This window comes from Podarcis vaucheri (assembly GCF_965113315.1).
Source record: "Podarcis vaucheri genome assembly, chromosome: 8".
NCBI classification, from domain to species: domain Eukaryota; kingdom Metazoa; phylum Chordata; class Lepidosauria; order Squamata; family Lacertidae; genus Podarcis; species Podarcis vaucheri.
In genome coordinates, this window is record NC_138766.1 from 47,852,277 (window position 1) to 47,870,954 (window position 18,678).

General features: G+C 39.7%; 1 protein-coding gene across 2 annotated transcripts in view; it reads left to right on the top strand.

Annotated features, from left to right (window-relative positions):
• Positions 1 to 18,678, top strand: part of YES1 (YES proto-oncogene 1, Src family tyrosine kinase) — a 30,448-nt gene that overhangs the window by 5,708 nt on the left and 6,062 nt on the right. The window contains exons 2-9 of one of the 2 annotated variants that reach the window (XM_082235170.1): positions 6,958 to 7,230; positions 9,535 to 9,618; positions 11,526 to 11,625; positions 13,125 to 13,223; positions 15,830 to 15,933; positions 16,033 to 16,182; positions 16,366 to 16,521; positions 16,911 to 17,090. In XM_082235170.1, the coding sequence (XP_082091296.1) occupies positions 6,966 to 7,230; positions 9,535 to 9,618; positions 11,526 to 11,625; positions 13,125 to 13,223; positions 15,830 to 15,933; positions 16,033 to 16,182; positions 16,366 to 16,521; positions 16,911 to 17,090 (1,138 nt within the window). In that variant the 5' untranslated portion in view covers positions 6,958 to 6,965. The remainder of the gene's footprint in view (positions 1 to 6,957; positions 7,231 to 9,534; positions 9,619 to 11,525; positions 11,626 to 13,124; positions 13,224 to 15,829; positions 15,934 to 16,032; positions 16,183 to 16,365; positions 16,522 to 16,910; positions 17,091 to 18,678) is intronic. The other variant, XM_082235169.1, reaches the window with a different exon arrangement.

The window sequence follows — 18,678 nt, forward strand, 5'->3', positions numbered from 1 at the left end:
TGCTCCGCTCTGTTCCAAGATAGGCCTGTCACTATCTCACATGGAGATGACTTCTGTTAACTCAGGGGTAGGCAACCTAAGGTCTGTGGGCCGGATATGGCCCAATTGCCCTCTCAGTCCGGCCCACTAACGGTCTGGGAACCAGCATGTTTTTACATGAGCAGAATGTGTTCTTTTATTTAAAATGCATTTCTGGGTTATTTGTGGGGCATAGGAATTCGTTCATATATATTTTTTTCAAAATATAGTCCGGTTCCCCCCCCCCCATGGTCTGATGGACAGTGGACCGGCCCACGGCTGAAAAAGGTTGCTGACCCCTATGTAAACTTATGGATTCTGTGATAAGGAGGTGATCTTCAGATAGGCCACCTTCTATCCCAAGAACACATCCCAGTCAGGGGGCATTCCTTCTGCTCTGCATTTAAAAACAATTGGCCTCATAGTATCTGTGATGGAGGATACACTTACATCAAGCCCATTTTCCTCCCCCTGTAGGAAGCCATTGCTTTCCTTTCTCCCAGCACTGGAAACTGAAGGTCTGTTTGTACCTGTGTGCTCTGTCTGCTGCCAGTATTTGACGATGTCATGAAGGTAGCTCTGGGTTAAGATGGTTTGGAGGACTGCACAAGGGAAGTGGGGTTCAAAACTGTAGGGCATTTGTACACCTAGAGGTTCCTTTGTTGGTGGAGATTAATCTTGTCCTCCGCTCCCCAACCAGTCTGGGGAACCAGCATATTTGCAGTTGGGTCACCCACTTTCCTAATATATAGAATAAAATAGTGTGCATTCACAAGTAGAATTCTTTGGCTGTATTTCTTGGTGCAGATTTGAATACATTTCTATATAATGTGGAGAACTTTAAAAAATGCATGGGACTGTTGAAAAAATAATTGATATCCTTTCCAAAAAAGAAGAAAAGACAAGGCAAATGTCTTAACACATACCCAGAATGCCAATAGAGCTCTGTAGTTCTTATCTTTAACATTTAGGTTCACCATAGAACAAACAGTCAGACTATGCAGATTGTCAGAACAAAAGTTTACTTATTGTATTGCTACATAGTGTTGATATAGTTGGAGAATGGAGAAGCTGCAATAACCACAAAAACCTCAGACAAGTATCTGGTTTTCTGTTCTTGTTCTTGTAGTATTTGACAGAGGAAATTAGGTAACATTATTCTTCCTGTCATGACTTTGTTTCAGTTGCTCCCTAGAGGTGAAAATGCTTTGCTGAGATTTTGTTATGATGTTACTATATTATTTGTTGCTGCATGTTTCAAAAGCCATATACAGTTTAGTAAACTGTTAACAAATGAGCACATTTTGAATTCTTCATACAACTTTTGCAATTAAATATAAAAATCTATCAAGCTGATGGAAGTTAGCTCTTGAGAACAAAACATCTGGTATGTAAAATGATGAACAAATTATTCCTTGTCCAGAATTAAGAATTCCTTAACATCCTTTATCTGTCACTTTTGCTGCAGCAATGAGCTTACTGTTTTATAGACTTACTAGGCAATCCTATTGACCTGCAATGTCAGACACCTGCTTTGGCCAGCATAGATAGCCTTGATGCAACTTAATCAGGATCATAAATTTACACAGTAAAAAGTTGAAAGGGCAAAGAAGAATAGCACAAAAGCAGAATGCAGAAGTTATAACAGTTGTGGCCCCATTGGTGAGAGTCAGTATTACACAGACAATCATGGTGCATCACGCCATTGACACCTGTCAGTTAGGCATAGATGAAACCGATCTGTACACAGTATAGAAGCACATGACATTTTCCATCTCCACTGCACACATGTAAGGCATAGCCTGATAAACGGGCACCCAAAAGCAATCTACACTGTGATGGAAACAAGATCCCTGCAACTCTGAAGCACCAGAAATCATTGCACATGGGAGATTTCAGTATTTTTATGCCTCTTGCATTAAAAGTAACAACTCCTTCGAATGTACAACATAAAGTGGAGGAAAGATGGCAGTATCTCACAGTACCCATGGCTCTATACCTACTGAAGGGGAGAAGGAGCCTTCTGCCTTCATGGGAAGGGAGGAACTAGGACTGGCAATAAGGGCAGCCATACCTGCACCCTCCCAGGAGTATGTCCATAATCTAGGGCATAATACTGGGAAACAGGAAATGTAAATTCAAGCCCCACCTTGGTGAATGGCAGGAACAAGGCCCAGCTGACCATTTGCATTCCTGGCCAACAAAGCATGTTGTCCCCTGTGCCCCTGAAGGACCAGGTGCGCAGCCTGGGAGTCATTTTGGACTCACAGCTGTCCATGGAGGCACAGGTCAAATCTGTGTCCAGGGCAGCTGTTTACCAGCTCCATCTGGTACGTAGGCTGAGACCCTATCTGCCTGCGGACTGTCTCGCCAGAGTGGTGCATGCTCTGGTTATCTCCCGCTTGGACTACTGCAATGTGCTCTACGTGGGGCTACCTTTGAAGGTGACTCGGAAACTACAACTAATCCAGAATGCGGCAGCTAGACTGGTGACTGGGAGCGGCCACCGAGACCATATAACACCGGTCTTGAAAGACCTACATTGGCTCCCAGTACGTTTCCGAGCACAATTCAAAGTGTTGGTGCTGACCTTTAAAGCCCTAAACGGCCTCGGTCCAGTATACCTGAAGAAGCGTCTCCACCCCCATCATTCTGCCCGGACGCTGAGGTCCAGCGCCAAGGGCCTTCTGGCGGTTCCCTCATTGCGAGAAGCAAAGCTACAGGGAACCAGGCAGAGGGCCTTCTCGGTAGTGGCGCCCGCCCTGTGGAACGCCCTTCCAGCAGATGTCAAAGCGATAAACAACTACCTGACATTCAGAAGACATCTTAAGGCAGCCCTGTTCAGGGAAGTTTTTAACGTGTGATATTTTACTGTATTTTTTGTTTTTATGGAAGCCGCCCAGAGTGGCTGGGGAGGCCCAGCCAGATGAGCGGGGTATAAATAATAAATTATTATAAATTATAGTTATGCTGATACTGTTCTGAGACATAGGACCATGTGGGAGCAGCATTCATCCATCAAATGGTAGCACAAAAACTCCACGATGAATAATCTATGTTTATTGTGGGACTGTTGAGGTTTATTTGAAATTAAGTTAAAATCCTGGGTTTGGGCAACTCTGTATTATACTTCAGTCATGAAAGTTCATTGTTGGCTTTGAATTGGTTTGAGTTCGTATTCCCTTCTTTCTTTCATCTCTCTAAGCTGAACTTCATTCCCTGGTCTATCATGTTGTTTATTATTAGATTTCTAGGCTTGTTGGACCTAAAGGCAGTGAACTGACTGACCAATGATACTATGGCAGGAGCTTTGTGATGGCTGGAACAATAAGCTCTTTGAATTCAGAAGAATACTTTGTTTATGGTGGAATGCCGTTCTTGCAAATTTCAAAAAGAAAATTGTTCTAGATTGGGCATGGTACATACACATCAGCACCTGCTGAAGGGGAAAGACCTACCTTGCGCATTTCTTCTCATTGTTAAGTGTGTTGCATGAGTGTCCGCATTTTCTGTACATCAACTGATTTTCATTTCTGCAAAACTAGCCATCTGATTTGCTTCATGTCAGCTGTTTAACAAGTTTCTCACCAACCAACAGCACCTAAGACTTAAATATTCCATTTCTTGGCTCTCATTCAAGCTTGTTATTACTCCATGCACTTACTCAGAACATAATTTGAGAAGAAAGAGCTCAGCGTTAGCAATACAGTATGATCACAACACACACACACACATTTTATTTGCACAAAATTCTATTATATGCGCTTGGCCTGAGGGCAGCAACAACCTCCCCCCCCCCCCGATGTAGGAGGCAACTCGGAAACAAGTGGTGAAACAGAGGTAGATGGAGGAAGAAATATGGGCTTCTGGAAAGGCCAACAGAGAGAACTACAAGCAAAACAAAATAGCTAGAATGGAGCTACAGCTTTTGTCTGCCTCTCTCCCTGTCTGCTTTTCTCCTCCCTTTCGCAGCTGAGGGAACCAGGTTTCTTCTTCCTCTTTCTGCCTTCACTACTTTCCCCACTCATCTTGCTACCTAGGGAGCCAGTGGAGACAGGAAGGTCTTCCACACAGGGCTTCAGACAGCTTTTTGCTATGCTTGATTTTGTGTATGAGTTGTGATCAGACTGTATACTTATTCACTCCAAATATACTGATGACCTTTTCCAGTGGTTTCACATAAATGTTAAACAATATTGGAAATGATTGAATCTTGTGGAATTCCACAGCAAAAATACCACAGGGCAGAGCAACTGTCTCCCAACACCACATTCTGGAACTGATCAATCAGGTAGGAGTGGAACCAACAAAATGCAGTGCTTCCAATTCTTACCCCAGATGGTTGATAATCAGAAGGATAATATGGTCATTGAAAGCTGTTGAGAGAAGGAGCAGAGTTGCCACTCATCTGTCAATCATCAGGGTAACCAAGGCAGTTTAATTTCCAAAACCAGATTGGAAGCAAGAGCGAAATGAGTTAATATGTTTCATCTATGACTTGTCTGGAGTATGGGAGTAAATACCCACTCAGGCTCTTTGTCCAAGAAGAGAACGTTGGCCCTTAGTCAATAATTATACAGAATTTTGAGGTTTAGAGATATCTTTTTAGGGGGTCTCATAACTGCCTTTTTTGAGGAAATATATTTAATATGTTGTTGTTTAGTCATGTCCGACTCTTCATGACCCCATGGACCAGACCACGCCAGGCACTCCTGTCTTCCACTGCCTCCCGCAGTTTGGTCAAACTCATGCTGGTAGCTTCAAGTACACTGTCCAACCATCTCATCCTCTGTCGTCCCCTTCTCCTTGTGCCCTCCATCTTTCCCAACATCAGGGTCTTTTCCAGGGAGTCTTCTCTTCTCATGAGGTGGCCAAAGTATTTAATATTCATGAGTATATTTTCAAATAAATCAAATACATATTTTGTGTTGTTGTTTTTTTAATGTGGTTTAAGTCAGAAGGCCACAGAACTTTCAGCCTCTCCTGGAAACATTCTTTATTTGTATGCTCTTCAGCTAGCTTCATTTATTGAGAGACCCAGTGTGATTTTAAAAAATCTTGCTGCAGTTTCTTTGTAACTGAAGCACATTGTCAGTCTGCTCAGTCTTCTCCATGCCAGCCAACTGTCCCTTAATGAAGCAATTCAACTCAGTGAATAGGACTCATACTTTAAGCAGACAATTGGCTAGCAGAGAGAGTTCCAAATTGGTTTAACTTTGCACAAGTGTGAAAGTGTTTAGTAAAAAGACACTGTCAGTTAATGTTGGCATAAGTTCTTACTATATGTAAACTCTAAATTGATAAGTACCCCATTTAATTAAATGTGAATATAATAATTTACAACACAGTGTTTGTTAAATCTTTCTAAACAGTTTGAAAAAATCATATATTTGTGATCTCAGTTGCCCACATGCAGATGTGGAAGGCTACATATGGGTGGCCTCCACATGGATCTCCTACCTTACTTGAACCCATTCTGATTTGCCAATTTTGCACACAAAAAGCTAAAATCCCAAACAAAGCTGAAACAGTATCTAACCTGCAAGTAAAAAGTATGAATAATGTAATGCTTCATACACAAATCAATATATTTACTCATCAGCATTTATGTAACATCACATAGCTGATCATGTCTATATTTCAGAAACCTGGAAGAATAAACAATAATAACATACCTTGTTAAAATTGCTTATCTGAGGTGGATCATTGTAAACTACTTACCATTTCTACAGAGGCAATGGAATTAAACATATTGTGTAACTAAAGTAACAGAGCAATCCTATACTGATATTACATTAAAGAAGAGCTGCACCACTGCTACACTGGCAAAACAGCCGTATTCTACTGTTGCTTAGCTGGGGTGGGAAGAAAAACACAAAAAATAAATAAAAACCATGTGCACCTAGCATATCCTAGAAACATGACCAGGCTGTGCCAACAACATTGTCCAGGATTCACCTACTTCAGTTTATCTATCTTTTTCAAATTAATTAGCATTAACTTCATAGAACTTCACCAGTTCAGTAGTACTGTTTATCAGTACAGTGGTACCTCTGGTTAAGTACTTAATTCATTCCGGAGGTCCGTTCTTAACCTGAAACTGTTCTTAACCTGAAGCACCACTTTAGCTAATGAGGCCTCCTGCTGCCGCTGCGCCGCCAGAGCACAATTTCTGTTCGCATCCTGAAGCAAAGTTCTTAACCCGAGGTACTATTTCTGGGTTAGCAGAGTCTGTAACCTGAAGCATATGTAACCCGAGGTACCACTGTACTGAGGACTTCTTTCCTCAGCAGGTTTTGAACTCAGTTACCTCTGTAAAAATGGCAAGTAGAAGCAGCTTACACAACTGAGATGTTAAATTTAAAGAGGTGAAATTGCTAGCATGGATTTGTTTATTATTATTATTATTTAATGTTTAGAGAATAAAATTGCAAGAGTGGTTATTAAAATAGTCCATTTTAAGTTGATGCCTTAAAATGAAATGTCATTTTTTTGTATTCTTTTTATAACAGTTTTTAACTTAAAGGGCTGCTAAATATTGCACTGTGTGACTATGTACTTAAGAACATAAGAAGAGTCCGCTGGATCAGGCCAATGGCCTGCCTAGACTGACCAATGGCCATCCTGTTCTCACAGGGGCCAGCCAGTGCATTGGTGAACTCTGCATTGGTGTGAGTCCAATAGCTTGAAAATAACATGTCAGAGATCAAAGGGTCTTTATTAGTGTAATAAGGCCGTACAATTGCAACCAGGCTCAAAATTATGAACTCTGCTGTCAACAAATTCACCTTTTTATACACCAGGAAGGCCATTCAGCTTCAGAATTTAGAATTGTCGAAGCCTCAGACACTTAGATCTCCAATTTGTTCTAAATACTTAAGAAAGAATAACTTATTTAAATATTGACATATCAAAGTGATGCTATCTTTCTCTCTACAGAAAAGACCATGGGGTGTATTAAAAGTAAGGAAGATAAAAGTCCTACAATGAAATATAGGACTGAGAATGCTCCAGAACCCATTACTTCCCATGCCAGCCATTATGGAACAGATCCAACCCAAGCAAACCAGTCACCTGCAATAAAGGGATCATCAGTTAATTTTAACAGCCATTCCGTGACTCCTTTTGGTGGGCCATCTGGGATGACACCGTTTGGAGGAGCATCTTCCTCATTTTCATCTGTGCCATGTCCATATCCTAGCGGTTTAACAGGTGAGCATCATTTCAAAACTAACTCCAGATTCCAGCAGAGTCCCTTAGGAGTGAATTAACTAAACCAAAAGCTGCATGTGATTTGGTCTATAATGTGTCTACCCATTCATTTTCTAATCTCTGCCATGGTCTCTGGTCAAAAAGGTATTGTATTTTTTGGAAATTATAAAGAAATGTAGGGGAAAGCTTAAACTAATTCTGCCCAGTGAAATCAGCTGTACTTCACGCAGGTGTAGCCTAGTGATCTAACAGATGGGCATTACTTCAAAAAGAAATTTGACTTAACTATGAGTTTGTACTTAAAAATATAATGATGGCAGGAGGAAAATGTTAATGGAAAGCATGCCTTGGAAGTAAAAACATGACTTGAAGACAGTAGAGCTGGAATAGGGAACCAGTGGATCTGCAGGTGTTGTATGACTACAACTCAAATCATTGGGAATAAAACATCTAATGTTACCTTTTAAATGAAAATGTCATATTGATTTACTCTCTCTGCAGAGTTCAGAATTGTTTGGTGGTGTTTTGGCATGGGCTAGAGTTGAGTGGTTGAGACCTGCACAGCTTTTAGAGTCTATGGGGAAGACAGGGACTTGAATTGAATGAATAAATCATATGGAAACCCTTCTGTTTTTAAGACTGTGCACAGATAATAACTTTCCAGTAACTTGGAGACAGTAGAGCCGAGATAGGGACCACCTTGGGCATGAGCTGCTTTGGCTCAGAAATGAAACCTTGTATCACCTTGGAAAATCTAATACTTCATATGGCCCAATTCATTGTAACAAAAATATCAACAAATGTCTGTTTTTTTTACTATTTGACAGCAGTAGATGGAACATGCAGGCATAATAGCACTTTCTAAGTGGATGAAGCCCACCAAATTTTAGAGAGAGGCTTTGGGGCTTTTGCACTAGGTACAATTAAACTTTGCTAATTTATTTAAGAGGATGCATATCCTTTTTATTTCTTTGCAGAAATGGATGGAATTTTATGTTGGGTTGACACCCCCCCCCCGAATTTCAGACAGATAGGAGCAGGGCAGGTTGTGCAAGGAATGTCTTTAAAGGCGGAAAAGAACAGACTTGCATATCCCTCCCGTGGCTTTTCTGAAGAATTTCTCTGAAAATGGCGTTGTCCAAAGATGCCAAAATAATATGTAGAATTTCATATGGATAGGCAAGGGGTGGGGGGTGTACAAGGGGATGGGCAGTTATTAAAGTGTTTGGCGGAAAGGAACTAACTTATCCTTCTGGGGTTTTTTGGTCAGTATGTAGAAAACAGCACGGAGCACAGAAGGAGAGATGAGGGGAAGTGTGATAGATGAAAAATAGTTTGTGGCTTTTCTTTTTGATTTCTGCTTAGTTGACACTTCTCTCCCTCGCAGAAGCACCATGATTGGAAGTAAAAAAGAAGAGCCCTGGGGAAGCTATTTTCCAGTTAGTCAGTCACAAAACTGCACCCTCTACTCTCCCTTTCCCCCTGTCCTTTTTGGAGATATTGAGGAAATGTTATGATTTTAAGGAGGCAGTTCTAAGTTCTCTGGGACCTCTGAAGCTTCAAAGCAGCCATGAGGCTTCAATGACTTCATTTAGGATGCCTCAGAGAATACCTGCTTCACCTTAAACAGCACTGAACCTGTCCCTGGCAGCTCAATTTGGCTTGGGATATGTCTGAACCAAACCCTGCTGAAGATTTAGGGCATGTGTTTGTTTGTGTGCTAAATTAACATCCATGGGATAGTCACTTGGGGAAAAAGGTGACAACTTTGAAATGGCTCTTTTGACTGGTGGTGCATCCATTCCTTATGCTATTAATTAATTATATGGACCGCTTCATTTTTAGAAATGGGGAAACTTCTACAAAAAAATATAGGAGAAAATTTCCATCCTCACATCACTGCTTCTACACTATCCAGAAAACAGAAGTGTATAGATCTTTTATATATATTTTTAGACATGCTGATTACTAGAAAAATCTGAAAATAAGACCTTTTTGCACATAACAATCACATTTACCTCATAATGAGGCCAACATTCCAGTACAGAGCAACCGAAGCCACACATGGAATGGAACGTCTGGAGACTAGAGTTCCGCTTTCTCTTCAAATTTGGATTTATGGGTACTTCCAGTATGCATAATTGCTTGCAGAATGCATGCTTCATTCATTCATTATTATGCAAATATCTGTCATGTTCCAACCTTTTTAAAAAAGAAATATCCAAACTGAATAGCCCCCAAAGGGTTTTCTATAAAAAAAATTTGCTGAAATTTTCCCCACCCTCACACATTATGTTTCGACAGTTATGTTAGTTTTGCTGGATCAAGGGGATAATATGGTTGCAGTAACAGGAAATCAGTCTACAACAATGATCATCTGTACTCAGTGTAAGTCTTTAGGAGAAAATGCATACGTGTGTACAATGATTTTCCTTAGACCACTGAGGGGTAAAAAAAAAAAAATTATCTCTTAAACTAAATTGAGATCGAGTATTTACAGTAGTACCTTGGTTCCTGAATGGCTTAGTTGTCGAACAAATCGGCTCCCAAACGCAGCAAACCCAGAAGTAAGTATTCCAGTTTGTGAACATTTTTTGGAAGCCGAACATCTGACACAGCTTCTGCGGCTTCCGATTGAGTGCAGGAAGCTTCTGCGGCCAATTAGAAGCCGTGCCTTGGTTTTTGAACAGTTTCGGCAGTCAAACAGACTCCCAGAATGGATTAAGTTCAAGAACCAAGGTACCACTGTACTTTGAGTGCTCTGTGAAAACTGCAACCATAAAGATTCAAAAATCTAAGAAGTTTATCCATAGCGTGTGCTGAACTTCAGAAAGTTTCTTAAATAAACCCAGCAAAATTGAAGGGGTGGCTTGTTTTTAGTGAAGGGATGTATGTGGGCAGAGTTTGTAGCCTGTATTTTCTGTTGAACTGATACTTGCTTCTTCTTGAAATGTGATCTATACAAAATGCCAGTTTGAGGCCTTTCCTGAAATGAACTGTGGTAGAGTCTTAAAATAAAGCATACTCCAGTAAATGTATCTGCAGTATTAAAGTATGTACATTTGAAAGCATTGTGCCAAAGCAGTGAATTCAATGAGAGAATATATAGCTACCATCTGTAGAAAAATCAATTAAATTGTTCTTTACAATCCATTATAGTGATCACAGCATTCTTTTGTTCTTGTCATCTTTTATTGAAAGTTGCAATTCACACTGGAAGTTTAGTTCTAGCATCTTGTGTACTCTGGAAAAATATGGCCTCTGTGTGTGCTGAGCTTAGCTGCCTATGGGTAGAAAGGAAAACATGGGGCTGAATAATGGGGAACAGATACATCTGCTGATTGGAGTTGCTGAGTGAGAAAGGGTGCCATCATCTGTGTCACTTGCATTCCTTATTCTTCAAACTTATTTGCTACTCTCCAGTTGGCAGTTGGAGTAAGAAATAATCACTGAAGCACAACACACACACACACACACACACACACACACACACACGTGTGTGTATATGGAGTTCCTACAAAGCTCAACTGTGATGTTTTGTTTTTTCTTCTTCCTGAAGTGTTTGAAGGGTCTGAACACACATGGTAAACATACAGCTGGAACCCTTGCCCAGTCATTTATTGTAGAGCCGTATTTGTTGAGTTTTTAAACATGCAATGTAGTCAGCCTGTATTAGAATCATAATGTGAAATTCAGCTCTCGAATATCAAAGCAGTAGGAGTTAACCAGAATTCTTAAAACTAATAAATTGAAATTGGGCAATGTTCCCATTGGAAAACACCTACAGACATTGCATTAGATCCAGATCAAGAAAATTGCTTTTAGTTTCCATTGCAATAAATGGAACTTACCGTATTGGCCTGAATATAAGCCTCACTTTTTTTCCAAATTCGGACCGTGAAAAGTTAAAATGCGTCTTAAATTCACGACCTTACCAAAAATTGGCTTTTATGATATCGCTACTGAAACAGACATACAGTAAAACGGAATGGGTGTGAGTGCCTGTGGAATTTTAAGGGAGCTGCTTATATTCAGGTATTGTCTTTTTTTCTCTCCCCCCCCCCTTGAATTTTACAGGTGCTGCTGATATTCTGGTGTGGCTTATATTTGGGTCAATATGGTATATCATGACTAACATTTCACATGGATTTTAGTAGGACCTAGGTGCAACGGAGCTCGTCTGGATGCAGCCCATTCTTCCCATTCAAATTACCTTCAAGATGAAATTGAAAGAACATTTTATATGCCTCCTGTTTAGCAAAAGACCTGATTTTCATATTTTTGCTTTTCCTAAGGTGGTGTTACTATTTTTGTGGCCTTATATGACTATGAAGCCAGAACTACAGATGACCTTTCATTCAAGAAGGGCGAACGGTTCCAGATAATCAATAACACGTAAGTATTTTCATCTTCCTGTAGACCTGACTGCACATGTTAGGCATGTGTATCTGTCTGCTGACAGGATGGCTACTGACTGGCATAGCTCAGTTGGTGGAGCATGAGACTCTTAATCTCAGGGTTGTTGTTTTGAGCCCCACATTGGGCAAAAGATTCCTGCATTGCAGGCGGTTAGACTAGATGACCCTTGTGGTCCTATGGTTCTGTAGTCAATGGTAAGAGCCACTTCTATGCAGACCATGCATGCAGGAGGGCTTGGATGCAAAGGGAAACTGGATTGCACCCGTTGTTCATTTTAGGGGTCAGGATTATCTCCAGAACAGTACCATCATCTTGTTAGCTGCACCACCGTCAGAAGTGTGGTGAGTGGCAGCCTGGAAGAGGGCATTTTTCTGCGGCAGCCCCTAAATTGTGCAACTCCCTTCATTGCATAGTTTATGCCACTTGCAGAAGTGTTGCACTTCTTTACTCTGTGCCCTATAACAGTTAAGGTTTCTTATTTTGTGGGACCCAAGTCTTGCTGAATTCATATTGCTCTAATCCATTTGGTATAGTTTTATGTGCTTTAGAATTGTAACAGTTGTATTTGTTTTTTATAATTGTATAATCTTATCTTTGTAACTCATCCTGTGACCTTACAGTGAAGAGTGGGTAAGAAATAAAAAAATAAAGGGCAGGTAGTAGATAATTATATATACGCACGCACACACTATCTATCTATCTATATCTAATATGCATATATCATGAAAGTTTTTGCCAAATTGGAACTTGCAGTAAGATGTTTCCAAGTCTTCTGAGATTCCAAGTCTCCTCTAATAATGAAACTGCTTTTTGACATTCAGAAGATGATCATATTTTATTCCCTAATTGAAGAGTTATTTTTAAAAGTCACTGTGGTGTAGTGGTTCAGAGCGGTAGTCTCGTAATCTGGGGAACCGGGTTCGATTCCCCGCTCCTCCACATGCAGCTGCTGGGTGACCTTGGGCCAGTCACACTTCTTTGAAGTCTCTCAGCCCCACTCACCTCACAGAGTGTTTGTTGTGGGGGAGGAAGGGAAAGGAGAATGTTAGCCGCTTTGAGACTCCTGAAGGGGAGTGAAAGGCGGGATATCAAATCCAAACTCTTCTTCTTCTTCTTCTTCTTTCCATTATTTTCCAGAGTTGAGAGGACATTCTGTCTCCTTCAGGGCTTCCTAACCTTGGGAAACCAGAGCCTTTCAGGATCCGTTTTCTAGAGTCATCCTTTCCAATTATTGGTCAAAGGTTTACTAGAGGCAAGGTGGAATTTGACCTTTCTACTGCATACAATTGCCCCTAAACAGGGGGAAATTTACTTGTTTCTAGTGCAACTTAGTTGAGATTCCATTTTCCTAAATTTCAATAAGGCCATATTAGCTAAGCCAGGACTGAAGATCAGTTTATGTATTCATGTCATTTCACTTTGCCAAGTGACTTATTGTTCATGTATATTCAGTGTAATACCTTTTTTCCCCCCAGGGAAGGAGACTGGTGGGAAGCACGATCAATTGCAACAGGAAAGAGTGGCTACATTCCTAGCAATTACGTAGCTCCTGCAGACTCCATTCAAGCAGAAGAGTAAGGCATTGTTGTGTCCTTGGTCAGTCATTTCACCCATAACCTTTCAACAGAATTATAGGAAGACGAAAGATTGCCCTATTCCAAGTGCCTTGAGGGACTAAATGAAACCAATCTCTTAATAAACATTGTTTACATTTTAGCTTATATTTACATAACATACACCAGAGTTTTGGGAACGGTATTTGCATGTGTAGCTGCTGATGCAATAATTGGCCCATCACAGCCCGCAGATATTGGGTAAGGGAGAAGCTAAATTATTAATAGATACCATTTACAACAGCTTTGGGGCCAGATTCGACTACTCTCTCTCATGCTCACCCGCTAGGCATGAGATGGCTCCAAGGTTTTGATTATTTGTGATTTTCATATGTACATGCAACCCTTTGAGCTGAAGCCACATAATATGAAGGATTATTGCACATGCTTAATCTAATGCTGATAGAAGAATGCTCTACAATGCTTGTTTAACAGATTTTTATATTTACCAATATTTTTTACATTCTATCCTAGTTACTAAGGGCAACAGGGTCATGGAACACAGCTAGATGGCTACACCTCCATTGGGAAACTGCTGGAGTACTACTTGTAGATTATGAAAGTAACCTTCCATTAACTTGCTGTGGGTGGAATTGAATAATAGTGGTTGATGACTCATGCATTAGCAAGTCCTTTGACATAGATACTCCAAGAATTTATTTATCATGCAGTGTTTGTTGCTATGAACCATACTTTGTTATCTAAATCTTGGGTGAAAGCAGTTCTCTCTCTCTCTGTATTGCTGCATTTTTAAGTGCTTTTTTAAAAAGGCTTTGCGTACTAGACAACCATTTTTTGTCTTGCCACCAATCCACTCTCTTAAGTCCTCTAGCATGCATAGGGATCTTAGGAATAGGTGAGATTACATCTTATGATGGCACTGAAGTTATCCTCACCCAGGTTTTGATGCAAACTTAAGGAACTTGTTAAACACCACATCAGATGAGAACTCCCAAATTCTTATCTGGCTCAGGTCATGATCAAATTTGAAGAAGAATTAATGACTTCCCCCTTAACGCAATTCCATTTACCATTTGCAAGGAGGCAGCAGGAGCACTGAGCATTCATAGGGCAAGGGAGAAAATTAAGCAGAAAGGCTTTGTTCCTTCTCTCCTTCTGTTTTCCTGATATGACAGTAAGCCTGGGGAAATATGAGACAGGTAAAGTCTCCTGTGGGGCACTGCAGTTGCAGCAACCTTTGGGAGAACTAAATTGCACATGACCACTCTGCCTTTGTACCCAGTGCATTGTTAATGAAAGAAGGAGAAAAGAGATACCCCTCTCTTCTTCTCCCTCTCTACAACTTCCACTGCTGCTACCAGATTTCTGGATAAATGTAGGGAAGAGGGGAAAGAGGAGTTGTGCTGAGTGTGGTGGACTGATAGGACCATCAAAGGCTGGCACTAATTTTTTTATTGGACCTTTGGTTTGACTTGGAAAAATATTTTCAGTTTTTTGGGTTTTTTCCCCAGGAGAACTTGGATAATATCTAAATTAATCTGGGAACAATTTTAGAAAGCTTTCCCATCTACAGTCTTATCTCAGTCCCACCTGGGTTATGGGGAAAGCTAGAACTAGCAGAAGACTCCTTTTGCATACCTCAGTATGAATGAGTGCCCGTCCTGTGCAACACCCTCCCTTCAAATGTGAAGAAAATAAGCAGCTACCTCCTCTTTAAAAGACATCTGAAGACAGCCCTGTTTAGGGAAGTTTTTAATATTTAATGCTGTATTGTTTTTAACACTCAATTGGAAGCCGCCCAGAGTGGCTGGTGAAACTCAGCCAGATGGGCGGGGTATAAATAAATAAATTATTATTATTATTATTATTATTATTATTATTATTATTATTATGAGAAGGAACCATGTCTATAGTTTATTTTTAATCTATAAATATTCAGTTGCATAAGTTTAATTTTATTGCTTGCTTAATGTTTGTTTCTATGCTAGTCTGGAGTGTTTAAGATATGATAGGATATAAAATGATATGTCACACAAATCAATAAATAGTTATAAATATTGCCTCGCTTTAAAATACTGTTTGATATGCTTGACATTTAAAAAATACCACAAAACTACAATGGAACAATGAATTTTAAATGAAAAAATGTAGGGGAACAACAAAATTACATTGAAGCTACAATCCAAAGACTGCCTCAGCAAAACCAGTGATTGCATTAGTCCAGTGGAATTTTTAACTATTTTAATTGAGCAGTTAACCCCCCCCCCATGTCATTCCACAACTGTGGGCCACAAAAGAGTTTGCCATGGGGTACGAGAGAGTGGCTAGAGTTCAAGAATAAGAATAAAGACTTAGACTATTACTGAGCCTTTGGAACAATTTCCATGGTTCTTAAACCATAGTCCATAAAGAAGGAAACCATACTTCCTGTTCAAATAGAAAATATTGCAGGTTTATAGTAGGATCAGTATGGAAAGCCATATTCTTATCACTTGAGATGCAATTGACTTTTTTTTGTAAAATGTTATCTTTACACTGCAGTATTATTCAGACTGTAGCAAGAGAATCCTTATTTGACCATATATTTTTTCCTTTGAATTATCTAGATGGTATTTTGGTAAGATGGGCAGGAAAGATGCAGAGAGATTACTTTTAAATCCTGGGAACCAACGTGGTATTTTCTTAGTCCGTGAGAGTGAAACCACAAAAGGTATATCATTAATTTTGTTATTTCATAGGGCAAACAACTATTGTTGTTTATAAATACATTGACAAAAGCAAAACTTTACTTTTTTACCTTTTTTTCAAGGTGCTTATTCCCTTTCTATACGTGACTGGGATGAGGTTAGAGGTGACAATGTGAAACACTACAAAATTAGAAAACTTGATAATGGTGGATATTACATAACAACTAGAGCACAATTTGAATCTTTGCAAAAGCTGGTCAAGCACTATACAGGTAAGTCTTAAATCCTCCAGCTTCATATATAGCTGCAGAAATGAAAATATATAGAAGCAGATCTTGATATTATTAAAAGATGTATAAAGAGCACTTTTGGTAAAATGAGAGAATTTATGGAAATGACTTTTTGTTGTTGAAAATTGTGACTATTTGGGATTTTTTTCTTCTTCTAATTACCAGATCATGCTGATGGCCTATGTCATAAATTAACAACTGTGTGCCCAACTGTGAAACCTCAGACACAAGGTTTAGCAAAAGATGCCTGGGAAATTCCTAGAGAGTCTTTGCGGCTAGAGGTTAAGCTGGGTCAAGGATGCTTTGGCGAAGTATGGATGGGTAAGCATTGCACAGGGAAGGGTCATAGTTAAGTGGTGCAGCATAGGCTCTACATGCAGAAGAAACCAGGTTCAGTCTGGCTCCTCCCATTTGCAAAGGATCCCTGGAAGGAGGGCTAAGAAGACTTCTGCCTTAAGGCCCTAGAGAGCAACTGCCAATCAATGTAGACAACCCTGGACAAGGTGGACCATTGGTCTGATTCAGATTAACGCCTCTCATCGGTTCATGAAGCATGAATAAAGGGATTTTAATATGATTCTCTATATAGTTTTCAAAGTAAAAAAAGAGAAAGCAGTTATAGGTAACTGATTAGTCTAATGCCATTTATTTATTAGATTCTGAAAATCTCTCTCTGCTGTAACTGACAGTATAATGCACTGCTTCCATAGGAACATGGAACGGAACTACAAAAGTAGCAATCAAAACACTAAAACCTGGTACAATGATGCCAGAAGCTTTCCTACAAGAAGCTCAAATAATGAAGAAATTAAGGCATGATAAACTTGTTCCACTTTATGCTGTTGTTTCTGAGGAGCCAATCTACATAGTCACTGAATTCATGACAAAAGGTACTTATTTCTTCTTAGATGGATACAAAAGAGATCGAAATGGAAATATTTTGTAAATTCTGTTGTTTGGTTTGCTGGGTCTCCCTTGCAAGTAATCTGATGGTCTTTAAAAGACTGACATATTCTCTTTTTTCTTTCTTACATTGTCACAGTTTTAACTGCTTAACTGTTTGGTATTCCATTAGGGAAAATTTCCGGGAACCTATATATGAATGGCATCAATATTTTGCTTCAATCCTATTGCTACATAAAATAAAGATTCATTTAAAACTATTTCAGATAAGACTTTCTAAAACAGGGTCTGCTTGGTATGTAATGCTAAACAATAGTTCAGTGTTACATGCACAAGTCCCAGGTTCACGCATCCCCCTGTCCTTTCTTATCTGGTTGTGACCACCATGAGTCAACTGGAAGCATTTGCTTCCATTTTCAACTAACCACTGTTTGTCATTATGTCTTAACGGTCTTAATACTTCCAATATCCCCCTTGTAGCTATGCAGAAGGAAAAGTGAGGGAGAAGACACAAGTACAAAGCTCATAAACATAACATTAAACTGCGGTTTAGTGCTTTGTGCAAACTCAGCCTATATGTCAGATACAGTCTGACTTCATAGAGTCTTTTGCATCTGAAACAAAAGGATAATTCTTGTACTGCAGACATGCTGATCTGTTTCCAATTTAGCACTTGGTGCATCAGCTGAAATGAGGCCAAGACACAGGCTCCTCTGCTCCCTCCCCTTCAGTCTCCTCCATGTGGCCCAGAAGAGGATTTTGGCAACATTTAGTTATATTTTCACAGAATATAAAGTTATAAACCACAGTCTTTGATTTTTAAACAACAATGTACTAGTGACATGGGAAAAAAAGATTGGGCGCATGAATCTCATTCCAGCTTCTCCATGCAGTGCTCAACCATGACTTAGCTCAATGTTGTGTGCGAACACAACCATTGTCAATTAATGTTGCCTTCTGTATGTGAATGTACATGAGTGGATGAAAACTTATGCACTCAGGTGCATAGCAGTAGTAGATGAAATTTGAATTGGCTTCGGTTCCATTATTTTCCTAGCTGCTTGCTGTAAATGTAGAAACTGCTATTGTACAGATTCTGGTAATCCAGTCTCTTTGCAAGAGGGAGAGCTCTACTCAAATGCTGCCTGTGACTAATAGATAAATCAATACTACATTTGCATCCATTTCCACAGGTCACTTGTTTGTTTGTGCATATGTGGTGTAAAATTGGTGCCTCACAAAGTTATGGAGGTGGTTTCTTTTTGGGGAGTCTCATGTTCAATAAATTTTAAATGGCTCTAAATTAACAGCATTGAGCCTCTCATCCAGATAAATCCAAGGAATTAGCAGCAGTAGCAGCATTGCAGTCCCTTATATCTATTTCCTTCGTTTTGATTCTGTCAGTATTAGGTTTGGGCAATATGCTTGAGACAACCCTATTTTGAACTGTCCCTTGGAAAATTATGAGAAATCATTGTGTTTTGGACACTACTGTGTTTTGCAAAGAATATTATCTATGCTAACAGATTCCATAGCTGAGAAAACAGCCTAGAACCATTCCCTGTAAAATACTTT